The sequence below is a fragment of the Caretta caretta genome, chromosome 5 (genome assembly GCF_965140235.1).
Source record: "Caretta caretta isolate rCarCar2 chromosome 5, rCarCar1.hap1, whole genome shotgun sequence".
In the NCBI taxonomy this organism is placed as follows: Eukaryota; Metazoa; Chordata; order Testudines; family Cheloniidae; genus Caretta; species Caretta caretta.
The window spans coordinates 104,275,250-104,290,773 of record NC_134210.1 but is presented as its reverse complement, the minus strand read 5'-3'; the positions used below and the strand labels follow the sequence as shown (position 1 = coordinate 104,290,773).

Here is a 15,524-nt window from a genome sequence, read left to right as displayed (position 1 = left end):
GCTGGCCTACCATTTCTTGTTTCTCTGGACTAAATATTTTTAGTAATTATTAAAATAAAATTACTTGACATCCAACAATTTAAAACGATCCCTTTCCACCCCACAAAATGATGTTAAAATAACTTTGAGAATCAAACACAAACAGAACGGCTATTGTTCTCAACCTGCGGAGTCCTGCCCTCCTACATTGCTAAATGGGATAGTGGGTCCCAGTATGGGAAAAGTTGAGAACCATTGATTTATACTATTTATTTCATGTTGTTTCTCTCATCACGAAAGCTCTAGCCAAGCTGCAAAACAAGGATAAGGCTTTTTTGAGCAGTCAAGGAAAATATATGGGCATTTACATTTTATGATGCAGATAAGAAGGATTTAGGATCTTAAACAACTTTGCTTACAAAATCATTGCAGATCCCCTTTAACTGAATTCAGGAGACATCTTGCAGAATGTTGAGCTCTTCATTACTCCCATGATCAAACAAAAAAAGGATTCCGACACTTACTGTTATTATAAAATGTTTTATTTTGTTAAAAAATGGGAATCATAGAAAGAAAACAACACGAAGCTAAAATAACTTAGAAAAGCCACATGAAAAAAACAAACAAAAACCCAAAGTTTATTTAGCAAAACCTGTCCTCTATGCCTATGGTCTGAGTAAAAGGAGTGGAAGATAAAAAATGATCCCAAGATAAGGGATCTACTAACACTAATCTACCTTAAGACAATATACGCATACAAAAACAGGAGAATTAGCTGATATAAAAGCCTGGCATATGAGGGGAATACATAAATAAAATCTAGAACAACAATCTGAAGTTGCTTTAAAAAAGTTACTAAGGACATGCTACATACCCATATACAGTTCCGAGGATGATTTTTTACTGGAGGGAAGGAAGGAGAGGGGCAGAGTTTCTGAAATAATGGGCCACATTTTCAGAACTGGTTGCCTAAACTACTCCTTCCAAAATTGTATTTGTCCCCACAAAACCAGCATTTGGTCATGTGCAAAGGGTAACAGTCAAGACTTTTTGCAGGGCAAATGGTAATTTGCTTGAACAATAAGGCACCTATGCTCACCACTGATCACTATGGACATGCAAATGCAGGTGGACAAATTGTGGAAACCATTTTGTCAGCTGATTTTGAAAAGCTGGCTCTCAAAAGCCTTTGCCAGTCTCTACAGATGTATTAGCAAATCCTTCACAAAGGTTACACTGCATATTCCCACAACCCTTGCAAATTTCCGATGATGCTTGCTGATGTCACTCCTGAGTGACAAAAAATTAAAAATTCTGCACCAAAAAATAAAAATTCTGTACACAATATTTTAAAATTCTGCAAATTTTATTTGTCAAATAAATGTGGAGACTCCAGCATGGCATTAGGGAGCGCAGGCCACTGGCTGCACAGAGGTGGGAGATCACTGTGCAGCTCCCCACCAGGACATGGACCCAGCGGTGAGGCTGACCCAACCCTGACACAGCAAGGACTGGGCCTGCCCCAAAAACACCCAGGGCCCTGACCCTCCATGTGGGCAGGCAGGCTCAGCAAGGTAGGATCCAAGTGTGGAGGGGCTTAATGGGGGGATCCAGATGTGGGTTGAGAGGGTTCTATGAGGGGCAATCTGGGTGCGGGCGGATCAGTGGGGGACCCACGTGCAGGGTGGATCTGGATGCACAGGGGCTTGTTGGGGGGTTCTGGATGCAACAGTAATGGGACTCTGCAGGGGGTACAGATGAAGCTGGTTGGGTCTCAGCATGCGGGGGGTCTGAGTGTGGGGGGTATAGAGCTCCGCAGGGGGGTCTGGGTGTGGGGCCTCAGTGGGGGGTTCAGATGCTGGGGGAGTTGGGCTCATTTGGGGGCGGGGGGTTCTGAGTGCATGGGGGGTGAGGCTCGGCAGGAGGAGGTCTGGATGCACAGGGGTTAGGCGGATGGGGCAGCAGCTCCCTCTACAGGGATCCTTCCCCCTGGAGCTGAGGAGTGATGGGTGCAGGAAGCAGGGGGAGCTTGCAGAACTTCCTGCAGCCAGGGGAAAAATCTGGCCATGGGTCTGACCCCACCCCAGATGCCACGCAGGGGAAGAGGAAGCCCCATCCTTCCCAGCCCCAGCGCAGCTGGGACTAGCAACTGAGCACAGCGCAGGGTAGAAGCCACCAGCCAAGTCTTCCCCAGTCCCACCTCCTGCCCCACAGTGATTTACCTCTCTGCTGGCTGCCCTGAGCACCCAAAACATACTGCTTGGGAGGGTCACATGACCGCTCTTGTGGCTTCCCTGTCAGAAAGTCATTTTTCTGCAGGGAAGCAAAGAAATCTGACGGGGGAGGGGAGGGAAGGGAAGGGGCATAAATTCTGTGCATGCACAGTGGCACAGAATTCCCCCAGGAGTAACTGTCACTCTTTCACATGAATGCCTGCTGAGCCACCCCGTACGACTAGGATGTAAATAAATTTTGCAGCAGACTTTTACACAATATCAGGAACAGAAACTGTAATGAGAACTGCTTGAAATTATATAAATATATTTGATTTTACTTACTCTCCTCTCCACAGACACAAACTCCATAATTTAATACCAAGTGCTTGTAAGAAAGCTGGCTCATCATGCTTGCTGCCTCAAAGAAAGACTACAAGTGCAAGGCAGAGAGAATGATAATCAGTGGAGAAAAATCAACTGTTAAATTATTTGGAATTAAACATATTAAAACCACCCACATTTTCACATTGCTTTAATTCCTAACTTACTGCAAGGATATTGCATAACTGATTCCATCTTATTGGCTTGTGCAGTGACTTTTTTTAGTAACTGTTTTATCCACAGTGCACACATGGTTTAGTCAGCAATCTAATTTCTTGGTGATAGGAAAAACATCGGTGGACAAGAATGCTTTATACATACAGAAAGCAAGCAGCGCTCATAGGGAATCTCTTTTAACCGATGGCAGATATCTGAACTCCACAAAAAGATGGCCAAAAACAACAAATAGAAGGTGGTTAACTGCTCAAAAATTTTGAACTAGAGTATTTCATTGCATTTGCATGTAGTGTATTGGATCAAAAATGAAATCTGGAGCCAAATTCTCTCCCTGGATCTGGTCCCTTTCTGCTGCCCAGGAGGTGCAAAGGACCTTAACACTGGCCATATTTGGTCAGCTGAGAATTCTCCCAGTGGGGGACATAGGGAGTTAAGCTCTCAGAAGGTGTGAAGCCATAACAGCTGGCCCTTGCACCAGTTTCCCTGGTCCAAAGTGTAGAGTACCAGGGGCAGAAGTGGGCATAGCTGGAACACTGCTGTATTCTGGGATTTCTCAACATGCGGATGTGGTCCCTTGGGGACCACTGTCAAATGGTGTAGGTTAGTTACAGCAGTTCCTAAGCCACAGGCTGAGGTGCAGCCATGCAAGGCAGAGAATAAGAGAGCCTTCAACTGGCTTCCTAACAGCCTACTTGCTTCTCCTACACAAAATTATGCTTGGTGCAGGAAAGAATCTGGCTCTGGATTAAAACTGAACTGTAATCGTCTACCATATAACACCATCTTAAGTTGCTCATGGTAACAAAGAACAGTAACTGTTTACAGACAACAATCAATAAACATATTACCCAAGAACCAGACAAACCTCAGAGTAATTTCTGTGCACTTTATCCAGCACTTTTAAGAGGACTTCAGTTTGATGGAGCTCGCCATAGTCTCCCACTTCTTTCCTTACACCTTTGAAAATTTTAGTAAAGGTGCCCTGCCCAAGGCTCTCATTCTAAAAAATAAAAAAGATAGGGGTAACAGGGAAGGAGCAGTCAGACAACTTTCTCTGCCAATTCTGATCACTTAAAGTCCTCCACAAATAATGTACGTAGAAAACCTTTAAAGCTACTACAATCAGTTCAAGAGTCCGATGACCAGGAGTAAGGAATACTGGAAAGAGTTTAACCTAAGTATTTGATTAGATGAAGGTCTCTCCCCCCACCCCCTTTGACTCTTTGGGGATCTCTGTGGACAGGTGGTTGCAAGAACCCATAGGGAAGGAAACTGGATGCTGGGAGTATAAAGAATTTGGGCCTCTGCGGGTGGAGAAAACAGCGGGTGATGCAATAAAAAGGAAAGACATATTTATAAAAACAAAAACTTTGTTTATTACTAAAGCAGAGGTGGGCAAACTACAGCCCGCGGGACCGTCCTGCCCAGCCCCTGAGCTCCTGGCCCAGGAGGCTAGCCCCCAGCCCCTCCCCTGCTGTTCCCCCTCCCCCGCAGTCTGAGCTCACTGCGCTGCTGGCTCAATGCTCTGCAAGCTCCTGGGGCAGCGGAGCTGCAGAGCCCAGCCTGACCCAGTGCTCTGTGCTGCATGGCGCGGCTCCCTGTCCTGGTGCAGCTGCGTCGCCAGCCACCGGTGCTCCAGGCAGTGCGGTAAGGGGGCAGGGGGGTTGAATAGAGGGCAGGGGAGTTCAGGGAGTGGTCAGGGGCTGGGGGTGTGGATAGGGGTTGGGGTTGTCAGAGGGCGGGGAACGGGGGGTTGAATGGGAGCAGAGGTCCCAGGGGGGCAGTCAGGAAGGAGAGGGGCGGTTGGATGGGGCAGCAGGGGGCAGGGTGTCCGGGGGCAGTCAGGAAGGAGAAGGGAGGTTTCAAGGGGCAGGGGGTAGAGTGTGGATGTGGCAGGGATAGCCGGGGGGACATCAAGGGGCAAGAAGCAGGGTGGGTTGGATAGGGGGTGGGGGCTGGGCCGGGCCATGCCTGGCTGTTTCAGGAGGCACAGCCTCCCCTAACCGGCCCTCCATACAATTTCAGAAACCAGATGCGGCCCTCAGGCCAAAAAGTTTGCCCACCCCTGTACGAAAGGGACACACAAATTTAAGACTTTTTTTTTAAACTGTAACTAAAGAACTACTGTAGCAAAATGTCTTGCTGCAATTAAGGCTATTTTAAATGGCATACAAACAGGAACTAGATTTTCAGAACTCTGTGTGCAACTGTTCATGAAAATGGCCAGAGAGATGCAACTAGTGAACTTACAAATATCAAGTCCTCATTCCGGATTTTGTGAAAGACCATTTGGTTGACATTATTGTGTCTCTGCAATGCGGGCGATGTAGGTACATCAGAAATACCATTGCTCCTGAAGACTAGAAGATTTGACTTATCTGGGTGGGGAGGGGAAGAAGATGGGAATGGAAGGAAAAAAAAACAAACAAAAACCAGAAAACATCTCTGTTAAAGACTTTTATCACTATGTTGTTTCAACAGAATTATTAATTTAAGATGTAAATCTCCTGTGATAATCTGGATACCATAGCAGGGAGAGTAAATAAATCTGTTTAATAAATCTGTTTTAATAAATTTAATTAAATAATTAATTAATCTGTTTAATAAATAACACCGTATTACAGGACTTAATCAAACAAATGTCAAACCTGGACCTTTCTGACTAGAGATAACATTCTGGTTCTCTCTTCTTTCTCTCCTGATTATTAAAGTTTCTGAAGCACTCTTATTTTTGACAAGTACAGCATTACATTGCTGAAAACATTCCACTTTTCATGGTACATCATGTGCATTTTAGAATAAGAAATGGCAAATTTAGCATCTCTTTCGTGATACAAACCTGTAGCTAAACACTTGATCAGATGAGAAATGCTGTTAAATGTGACCTTTCAATCATTAAGAGGCCAGTTTCACTTTCAGTCAGGACAGCTGCAAGCTGGGATGGTCATGCTTTGTGGAAGGGGATCACAGCACTGTGAGTAACTTCTTACAAACCAAGGCAAACCCAAGCTGACATTAACACTGAAATCTCAATGACTAAGGAGATGAAAATGTCTGTCAGGCAAATATATTGATCTGCTAATTTCTCTTTCAAAAATATCAATTAACCCGAAAATAATTATACATGTTTGTGTTTACAAGTTTTTTACCTTTTGGTTTTGGAGGGCAGCATTTGGTAAACTGGAAAATGATGTTGTCTGAACGGACTGTTTCTGTCTGATAGCAATTCAACAGATCCTTAAGGTTACCAAAACTTCTCTTCGTTCCACTAAGATTATACTCTCCAGTCTCATTTTTTGTTATTAAGCAGTGCTTATACTGAGCGACACCATCCCGCTGTAGAGATTTTTAATTAGAAAAGGAAAGACTGACACATATAATTTAAAAATGTAAACAATTTATGTACACTCAATTTATTAAAGAGAAAAATTCTCAAACAACATGTTACTGTCATTTCATATTTTAATCCCAGTATCTAGTAAAATGAGAAGACACTGATAACGCTAGTAAGGGACTATTTCTATCACTGGAAGTGTTGATTAGTATTTTGACATTAGCTATCGGGACTGCAACCAAGAGATTTAAAAACAAACAGAATGAATCGACCCAGTTATAAGTGAGTCCTTCATTGCTACTAACATAAGCTACCTCATGCAACAAAAGAGATGAGGTGGAAATGTAATGTTGCAAGAAGTCTCACATCTTGAGTGCTCAAACAGAAAAACTTATTAGCAGTGGTGAAATGTATTTTGTAGTGCTGTGCACTGATGCAGGTATGGTTCTTATGACAGGCACCTTACAAAAACCTAGGCTAGATTCCTATTTTTGTTGTCTACAGCATAGTTCGAACTCCAAGCTGAAACTTGGCACACAATCTCAACACAAGTTTCTTTCAGACAAACTTTCAAAAGGTCCAGTTGTCCATTTCTAATTTATAGAAACTCCTATACTGCTGTCACTTGCCCTTTCTTTACAACCCTGTGGAAAACATACCAATGACCACCAAATCTCAGCAGCTCTCTAATTGTTTGCTTAGAAAAACCAATGCAAGAAATTATACAAACTTGCTCTGAATGGTGGACGATCTTACCAGATCAGCTAAAAGAAACTCTCTTTCACATGCAGATTTCCTTTCTGAAAGCGAAGTCTAAATATGCAGAGTGAATGAGCAGTACAATTCTACAAAACATTTTTTTCTCCACTGATTCTATTGCTCTGATTTGGCAAAGATTCCTATGTTTCTAACACAGTAGTTGATACTTTTCCATCTACGCACTAGCACTGTTGTGGTGTCATCTGTTGAAACAGGCACAGTTTTGAAGATATGTGTTACAGTAGCTAACTCACTGCTGCAAGCCAGTATGAAAGCTCACACGCTATTTTTTGGTATACCTCACCAAAGGAGAAGCTACTGTTTTTTTATATTTTTGAAATTTTGGTAGAAGAGGCCAATGTACTGATAATTTTGTGATTTAAAAAGATATTTTCATATAAACCAAAACAAACCAGATAATTATACAGTAATAAATAGCATGTAAATAAAAAAGCATTGTGAACAGCAATGACATTAATGAATAGAAGAATACATAGCTCACGTAACAGAAGATACAAACTCAACGATTTACTGTATGTAAATGAAAAAAAAAAAAAGAAAAAGAAGCAGTGCTCTCTGCTTCAGTGCAATACAGGCTACCGTTACTGCTCAGTGCAGTACACTGACCTCTATGGCAAAGGTGAGGAAGTATTTCTTAAAATCTTTTGGACTGCAACGAAGAACATAGTAGCCAGTCTGATTGCCTGCTTTCCTCAGCTTATTGGTAGCAAAGTCCATGCTATAATAAAAAGAAAAAATGTTAACGGCTGTACAATTTCAGAAAGCAAAAACAGCAGAGATTTTGAGCAATGACACCATTATTAGAAAGCATTAATTATGTCCACAGTGTGTTGGGTACCTAATAGAAGGACTGTATCTATCTATGTGCTATGGCACTTGCTTTTTAAAACACTAGGGTTTTGTTCTGTTAGCAACAGCATTATATGCAGATAAGGAAACATGCCTATCAACCACAAGATGTCCAAGCGAGGACGTGGTGGTTCGTCCGGTGCGAAATTCCGTATTTCCCTCGGTCTTCCCGTGGGAGCTGTGATTAACTGTGCAGACAACACAGGTGCCAAGAACCTGTGCATTATCTCTGTGAAGGGGATTAAGGGGCGCCTGAACAGGCTGCCAGCTGCTGGTGTAGGCGACATGGTCATGGCTACTGTCAAGAAGGGCAAGCCTGAGCTCAGGAAGAAGGTGCACCCAGCAGTGGTAATTCGGCAGCGGAAATCATACCGGAGAAAAGATGGGGTGTTCCTCTATTTTGAGGACAACGCGGGAGTGATAGTAAATAACAAAGGGGAAATGAAAGGCTCAGCAATCACAGGCCCCGTGGCTAAGGAATGCGCAGATCTGTGGCCCAGAATAGCCTCCAATGCTGGCAGCATCGCATAAACCTGCGCCATCCTCGTTGTAAACATAACATAAAAGTGGTTGCACAAAAAAAAAAAAAAAGGGCAAGCTGCTCAGAGGAGAAAGAAAAACTGGTTAAAAAAAAAAGTACTGAATCATCCACCACTGGAAACTGATTTTTCCTAGGAAATAAAGTAACCATATAGCAACTTTGCTATGGATTATCTAACTGTCCATGTCTTGTTCGAGAGATTATGACTAAGGCTAAGATTTTGTCATAGAGGTCACAGATTCCGTAACTTCCAGAGACCTCCGTGACTTGTGCCTGTGGCGGCTGAGAACCGTGGGGGCCCCGAGCTCCCAGCCACAGCAGGTGGCAGGGGTGCCCCACAGCTCCCGGCCGCTGTGGGCAGCAAGGCCCCTGGGAGCTCCCAGCTGCTGCGGGCCATGGGGGTGCCCTGGAGCTCGGAGCCACGTGGGGTGGGGCGACTCCACAGCTCCAAGAGGGGGCCTTCCAGCTCTCCATTTTGTCACGCATATTTTTAGTAACCATCATGGATAGGTCACGGGCTTCCGTGAATTTTTCTTTATTCCGTGACCTGTCAGTTACAAAATATTAGCCTTAGTTATGAATGGCATTGCTTGAGAAGGTCTAAGCCTAGCACAAAATTCAATGCAGTCCTAAAACTAACTTTAACGTCTGATTCTATTGTTTAAATTTGCAAGTTTCCCTCCCCATGCCCAAAAAGTAAACAGAAGGAGCTTAATTTATTAGGACAGGTTTCACTCATGTCTTTTGGAAGATGTAGATCACTCCCTCTCTTCCCCTCATGTTAATGACAAATTTACAGAAATATGCCTGATTTACTAGGTGGCAGACTAATTTTTTATGATTTAAATATGTATACCAAGTACATTGGTTCTCTTGTTTAAACTATGGGGAAAAAAATTAAATGCAGTACATTCTGCTTACTTACATTCTGGTTGCCCATATCCTGAGCTCAAACAATAACAGTACGGTATGAAATACAATCAATAAAGGTACCAAACTGTTTCTCTAAAGAACTGGAGAAACTGAACTAAGAGACGACAGCTGTACAAAAAGCAATTTGTTAAATTTATTAGCTAGCAATTTTCTGTGTTCCCCTCACAATGATTGAAGACACGGGTATCTGAATTTGCCTTTTTCCCCTTGCAACTTAGATTCTAGTTCTGCTAGATCTTTTAGTAAAAACATTATGAGAGCCTCCGTTTATGACATCATACACTGTTGCCATAGTAATGACTACAAGGTCCTAAATTCAGCATTATGTCTGTTGCATGACTGGGTTGGAGATAAAAATGAACTCTGAGTGAAAGAAATATACTTTAAGTTCATCTGTATTCATTCTTATGATTTACAAAGAAAATTTCAAACATGAAACATATCACAAAAGGTATCATTCTACTCTCACTCTGCAGGTTTTCCCAATAATCTCAACAGGAGTTTCATATGCAGATAGAGGGGTAGTATATAGTGAAACAGTGTTACAAAACTTGACGCCCCTCATTAGAAAAGGAGTGCACCTTCCCTTACAAAGTCTACTCCTGGGGGAATTCTGTGTCAAAAAATTAAAAATTCTACACGCAGTATTTTAAATATCTGCAAAATTCGGAAAATTTTATTTGTCAAAATAACACTACATAAACATGTCTGTTTCATTTATTTTGGTAATTTATTTATTTATTTATTTGGTAATTTATTGTCAGCAAGTATGTCTAACACAATAGAGACACACCCAAAAATTCCCCCAGGAGTAGAGGGTTAAAAGAAATCCCTATGACAACCGAGTTCCTGTTTCGCTGCATCCCCTCCCCAGAGCCCAGCCAGGGGACCAGCCATCCACAACCTCTCCCCCCCAAGTCCAGCCACGGGGCCCCCTGCAGCCAATACACCCTCTCCCCTCCCTCCCACAGTGTCTTCTATGTGTGAGCTTGGCACTGCTGGATCCAGCTGCCCCAAGTAGCGGCCAGCAACACTGCAGCCAATTTTGGGGTGGGAGGGGCCAGGGGAAGGGGAATTTTGCACAAAAAACATTAATTTCTGCAAAAATCTGCATTGCACAGTGGCGCAGAATTCCCCCAGCAGCAAGAGTCAAAGGGAAACCACCCCCCCACATGTTTTGCCAAAGGAAAATTTGAAAAAAACCACCCACCAAAAACCTATTTTTTCTATAAATATACATTCCAGTAAGTATGCTTATGTTTCACCCTCGTTGAAGCTCATCTTTCAAGACTCGATAAAAGTGCCTTGTCATAATATAAGAGCACTACTTACGAAATTGGTCCATGGCAGTTGCTCTGGATATTTTCAAGCACTGTTGGTGGTGCTACTTCTTTACAGAGGTAATGGTGAGCGTCTGCAGTTAATCTATAATATCCATCAATTAACGATACAAAAGAGAGAGCTTCTCTTAATGAATGAAATTCAGCCTCCTGTAAAAGTTGGAAAGAAAAAAAGAGCGAGAGAATGAGGTTAATTTATAATAAACACCACAATCCTCAGATAGGTATGGTAACAGTATATATAAAAAAATACCTCTCTCACACACACACACAGTATAGACAGGCCCTGATAGTGGAACCCTTATTCATATTGATAAGCACTTACATGAGTAATTGACTTCCATCAGAATAACTGGGTATGTGCTCAAAAATGGGTGAAATTCATTCTGAGTATTTGGGCTCTATGGAGATGGGGTGCATTCCCCAAACCAGGGCATAACTAAACTAGCAAAAAGGATAAAAAAAAATCACCATCTACTAAAGGGTACCAGGGCACCATTATGTATTCAGCTGCATTCTTTATTTCTGCATTTTGAGCCACCAGATTGTGTTGGGGTTTTGTTTTTGTTTTTTAATAAGAGGAAAATGAGAAACAAAAGGTTTCTTCCAATCTTTTCTTTCCATAATTTGCAGGCCCCCTGATCTTGAAAGGCCTACTACTATAACTTTCTGCTTGTTTGTCTACCACAATACTAGTTACTTATGATTTATAGTATTACTTTTTAATACCAACTGTCTGAGGCATGTATTATTCTTAACAGTGTTCTCATCACTAGCAACGCATACATCAACTGAAAGGACAACATTCCTGCAGTAAGTCCTACATTTGGATGTATCTGTTTTTAAAACAATTTGTATGTGTGAGCTGGATGCCATGGGCCTGATTCACCACATTATGTGCCAATGCATATCTACTGCCACATCAGCCTCAGTGGTTCTCCCTGTGGCATGTGGGTGAGGGGCGAAGGCTGGAGTAAATCAGTCCTTCTCTCAGATGTTGATAATTCTTAACAGTAGTTTATTTAGAATTCTCAGAAGGTATATGCCTCAGTGGTTCTCTTAAGCAAAACCACCACAAACTCACTCTCACTCTTCCTTGCTTCCACCGGAGCAGTGATGCTTATTGTGCTAGCTCCTGGTCACCTGCACATCTCCAAAAATAGTAAACTCAATATTTCCCCTATAGAGAAGAAAACAGCTCTCCCCCTTGGAGAAACTTTTTCTCTCTGCTGCCTCCAACCCTTCTGCAGTTTGTGTATTGTTCCTTGATCCTCCCTCCCCTCTCACTCCCCAGAAGAAGTTTTTAAAGGTCATTGACAGCCCTTAACCTAAAGTAACCCCTTTTCAGCTCCTAGGAAAGAGGACTTTAACCATTCTAAGGCTGATATACCTGCCTTCAACCTGCCATGCCTGTGAGGCTACAGGTTGGCCTTTATGTTTTGTATCTCCTGGACTGGCTGACAGTTTTCAACAAGGGTCAGATACTAGTTCTCCGCTTAGAGGATCATACATACAATGTTAAATACACCGTGCATATTGTGTTCCAGTTTCTGAATTTAGGGCCTATAAGTGAGAAACAAGAAGCTCTACTTACAAAAAGTCCTGCATCAAACACTAGACATCCTAAAGACCAAAATCTGGGACCCATGTTACCAACGACAAAGGCGATTCTAAGAGACTTCTATAGGCCTTTTAATACAAAACTGGCGCAGGTTCTTTTTGATGATGCTTTTTTATGGAAAAGGACCACCCTCTGAGAGTGGTCAGGTCTGACTTTGTCACATATGCCCCCCAGCTCAATACTATGGGGTTGGGCTGCATGCCTGATTCCTGCCCTATGCTGCACTTTGAAGCAGAAGGGTTGTAGTGACAGAAACTATCTTGTTAGTCTTGCAATTTTTCTTTGTTCTGGTGCATTCATTTCAGGGGAGCATGGCCTGTAACATGCGTAAAACCTCCATCCAAGCAGATAATACGGGAGGGTTTCCACGGCCCATTTTACCATGAGGCATTCCTTCTCCACTATGGTATATTTCTGTTCTCTAGGGAGAAGTCTTCTATTGAGACAAAACTGGGTGGTCTTCCTCTGCAACCATGAGAGAAACTATGGCTCCTAACCCTACTTTGGAGGCATCTGTTTGTAGTACAAACTCCTTCTGGAAGTCTGGGGCTACTAGCACTGGACTGCTGCAGAGGGCTGTTCTCAGATCCACAGAAGCTTCTTTGGCTGCACTGGTCCATTTTACCACGTCTGGATTGCTGGCCTTTATGAAATCTGTTAAAGAGTATGCCCCGGTGGTGAAGTGGGGAATGAATTGTCTGTAATGCCCAACTATCCCCAGAAATGCTCTGCCCTGTTTCTTCTTGATCACCCAAAGCCCACTTTGTATTGCCTCTAACTTGTTCAACTGGGGTTTCACTACACCTCTCCTCATGATGTACCAGAGATATTTGGCTTCCATTAGCCCTATTGCACATTTGGAGGGGTTAGCAGTGAGACCCACTTTCCTCAGAGTATCCAGTACTGTGTCTACTTTTTCTACGTGCATCCCCCAGTCTTGGCTGTGTATGATCACATCATCCAAGTAAGTAGCTGCATACCTGGCACGTGGTCATAATAGCTATCAGTAAGTCACTGGAAGGTTACTGGAGCCCCTTGTAATCCAAAATGGAGGACAATGTACTGCTATAAGCCCTGTGGCATAGAAAAGGTGGCCTCTTCTCCTTGGCCACCTCTGCCAGAGGGATTTGCCCATACCTTTTGGTCAGGTCAAGGGTAGACAAGAATCTTGCTTTTCCCACCTGGTCAATTAGCTGATCTATCTGAGGTATGGGGTAGGCATTGAACTGGGACATGTCATTTAATTTTCAAAAGTCACTGAAGAACCACTGGTACCATCTGGTTTAGGAACCAGAACAGTTAGGCTAGACCATTGACTATGGGACGCTCAGTGATTCCCAACTCCAGCATCCCCTTCATTTCTGTATTGATCTCTTTCCTTTTAGCCTCAAGGATCCGGTATGGTTTAACTTTCTCATTTATTTCTGCATCTAGGACGATGAGCTTCCATGGTTTTGCCTGGCTTCTCTGGGAATACATTATGGTTTCACTCCATCACATTAATGGCCTCTGTCTTGCTAGGGCTCTAACAGGTTAATGTGGTAGATCTGTTCCTATTTTCAGAGATTGGGTTGTCAAATCTTATAATTAACCTCTGCAATCAACCCGTGCATATGGCCTCTGCCATCTGACCAAGGGCTTGTTTTCTGCTGGGGTCCCATCACCGCTACCCAATCCCAAGCCTGGAATTTCAGAATGTTTGCTTGTTGATTATAACAGGCCTGTTGGACCGCTTGTGCTTTTTCTATATGTTCTCACACTACTTGGGTGACTTGGGTTATTCTGTCCCGCATGTGCGTCACATGTTCAATGATGCTCGTTTCTTAGTGAGGCTGTTCCTCCCAGTGCTCCTTGGCAATATCCAATATGCCGTGGGTGGCAACGACTTGGCAACTTGAAGGGGGGAAATCCCTATGGAAGGTTGAGGAACCTCCATTATAACAAGTTTCCAGTAGGGTAGCAAGGTATCCCAATTTTTCCAATCTCAACTCACTATTTTCCGTATCATGCTCTTCAGTGTTCTGTTGAAGCATTTGACCAGGCCATTCGTTTGTGGTAGTCGACTAAGGTTTGTAGGAAGCAGTACCTGAAGCATGTAAAGCAGCGCACACAAGTCCTTCATCAACTCTGCCATGAAAGGAGTCCCTTTATCTGTCAGAATCTCCTTGAGTACTCCTATCTGAGAGGATATTTGGATTAGCTATCATCTTGGACACTGTGCTTCCCAGGGGTATGGCTTCTGGATACCAGGCAGCAAAGTCCAGCACAATGATGACCTTGGGCTGATTTCTCCAGCAGGTCTATCAGGGCCATCACTGTACTTTTAAACGGGACTTAGATAACTGGTAGGGGCACTGAAGGGGCCTTTAATTGAGGTTTGGGGCTGTGCAATTGGCATTCAGGGCAGGAAGCAGAATAGCGTCAAACCTCCATATAGATGCTTGGCCAAAAGAACCTTCAAAGGATTCTATCTAGTGTTTCATTCACTGCCAAATGTTCCCCGAACAAATGACAATGGGCTATGTCGAATAATGCCTTTCTGTGTCCTTGGAGTACTAGGAACTGTTTCAGTTCTTGCTCCTGTAGTTATAGTATTCTGTACAATAGGTCCTTTTTTTAATCACAAAGTAAGGCCCTGGACCTTTGGTTTTCCCCTCTGCTCATACCCCATTGACCTAGACTACTACTATTCTATTATTCTGATATAGGAGATCAAGCATCTGAAATGTCCAAATTCAGTTTTACCCTGAGGGCTGGTCTCTGTGGAACCGGCCTCAACCTCAGGTTCAGTAACTGAGTTGTCTCCCTGCCTGGTGGATGAGACTGTTTACCAGAAGCACCACCTTCTGATTCTGGGCCAACATCTTGGTCCCCAGTCTTCAGTCTGCCCATCTTTCTCGCGTAGTCTTCTGGGACTTTGAAAACAAGTCTGGGGCTAATTCACAGAAGATGGGAGGTGGGCTATTTACTGGAGTCATGATATCAGACGTGGAGTTATTACTTTCCCCCAATCCTTTCACTGGGAGTAGATTTCCGAACCCTGGGAAATCTTGTCTTATGAGCACAGGGTATGGAAGTTTAGAGATTACAGCTGCCACCAGCCTTGTTGTGCTTCCCCGAACCTCTATTTGTACAGGAATGGCCATTTCATAATTAACTTTCCCATGCATGCAGGTTATTCCCCTGCATTTCAGACAGTTCGTTTTACCCCACCAGTTTCCCAGAGACCCGTGTGACTTCACTTCCGGAGTCTATTAAAGCAATGGTCTCTGTACCATTCAACCTGAACGGCCACATACCTATGTGGAGTTAAAGCCATTCCTGTAGGATTGATTAAGCACAGTCTCTCGCTGTTCCACCAAGTTGCACTGCA

At 43.3% G+C, this 15,524-nt stretch overlaps 2 protein-coding genes and 1 long non-coding RNA gene across 10 annotated transcripts in view; 2 read left to right on the top strand and 1 right to left on the bottom strand.

The window, feature by feature from the left end:
- LOC142072208 (uncharacterized) overlaps positions 1 to 15,524 on the top strand; it is a 630,664-nt gene that overhangs the window by 206,753 nt on the left and 408,387 nt on the right. The window lies entirely within an intron of this gene.
- The window catches only part of JAK2 (Janus kinase 2), a 190,596-nt gene that overhangs the window by 75,468 nt on the left and 99,604 nt on the right, over positions 1 to 15,524 (bottom strand). For all 8 annotated transcript variants that reach the window (XR_012668609.1, XM_048850409.2, XM_048850403.2 and 5 more), the window contains exons 8-13: positions 10,523 to 10,680; positions 7,474 to 7,585; positions 5,903 to 6,089; positions 5,004 to 5,131; positions 3,619 to 3,753; positions 2,538 to 2,625 (exon numbers count right to left, since the gene is read on the bottom strand). Coding sequence is in view for 7 of the 8 variants with exons in the window: in XM_048850409.2 (XP_048706366.1) it covers positions 2,538 to 2,625; positions 3,619 to 3,753; positions 5,004 to 5,131; positions 5,903 to 6,089; positions 7,474 to 7,585; positions 10,523 to 10,680 (808 nt within the window). In the remaining variant the exon portion in view is untranslated. The remainder of the gene's footprint in view (positions 1 to 2,537; positions 2,626 to 3,618; positions 3,754 to 5,003; positions 5,132 to 5,902; positions 6,090 to 7,473; positions 7,586 to 10,522; positions 10,681 to 15,524) is intronic.
- On the top strand, positions 7,818 to 8,275 carry LOC125636767 (large ribosomal subunit protein uL14-like). The gene has a single exon (XM_048850419.2). The coding sequence runs from the start codon at positions 7,825 to 7,827 to the stop codon at positions 8,245 to 8,247; it is 423 nt and encodes a 140-aa protein (XP_048706376.2). The 5' UTR covers positions 7,818 to 7,824; the 3' UTR covers positions 8,248 to 8,275.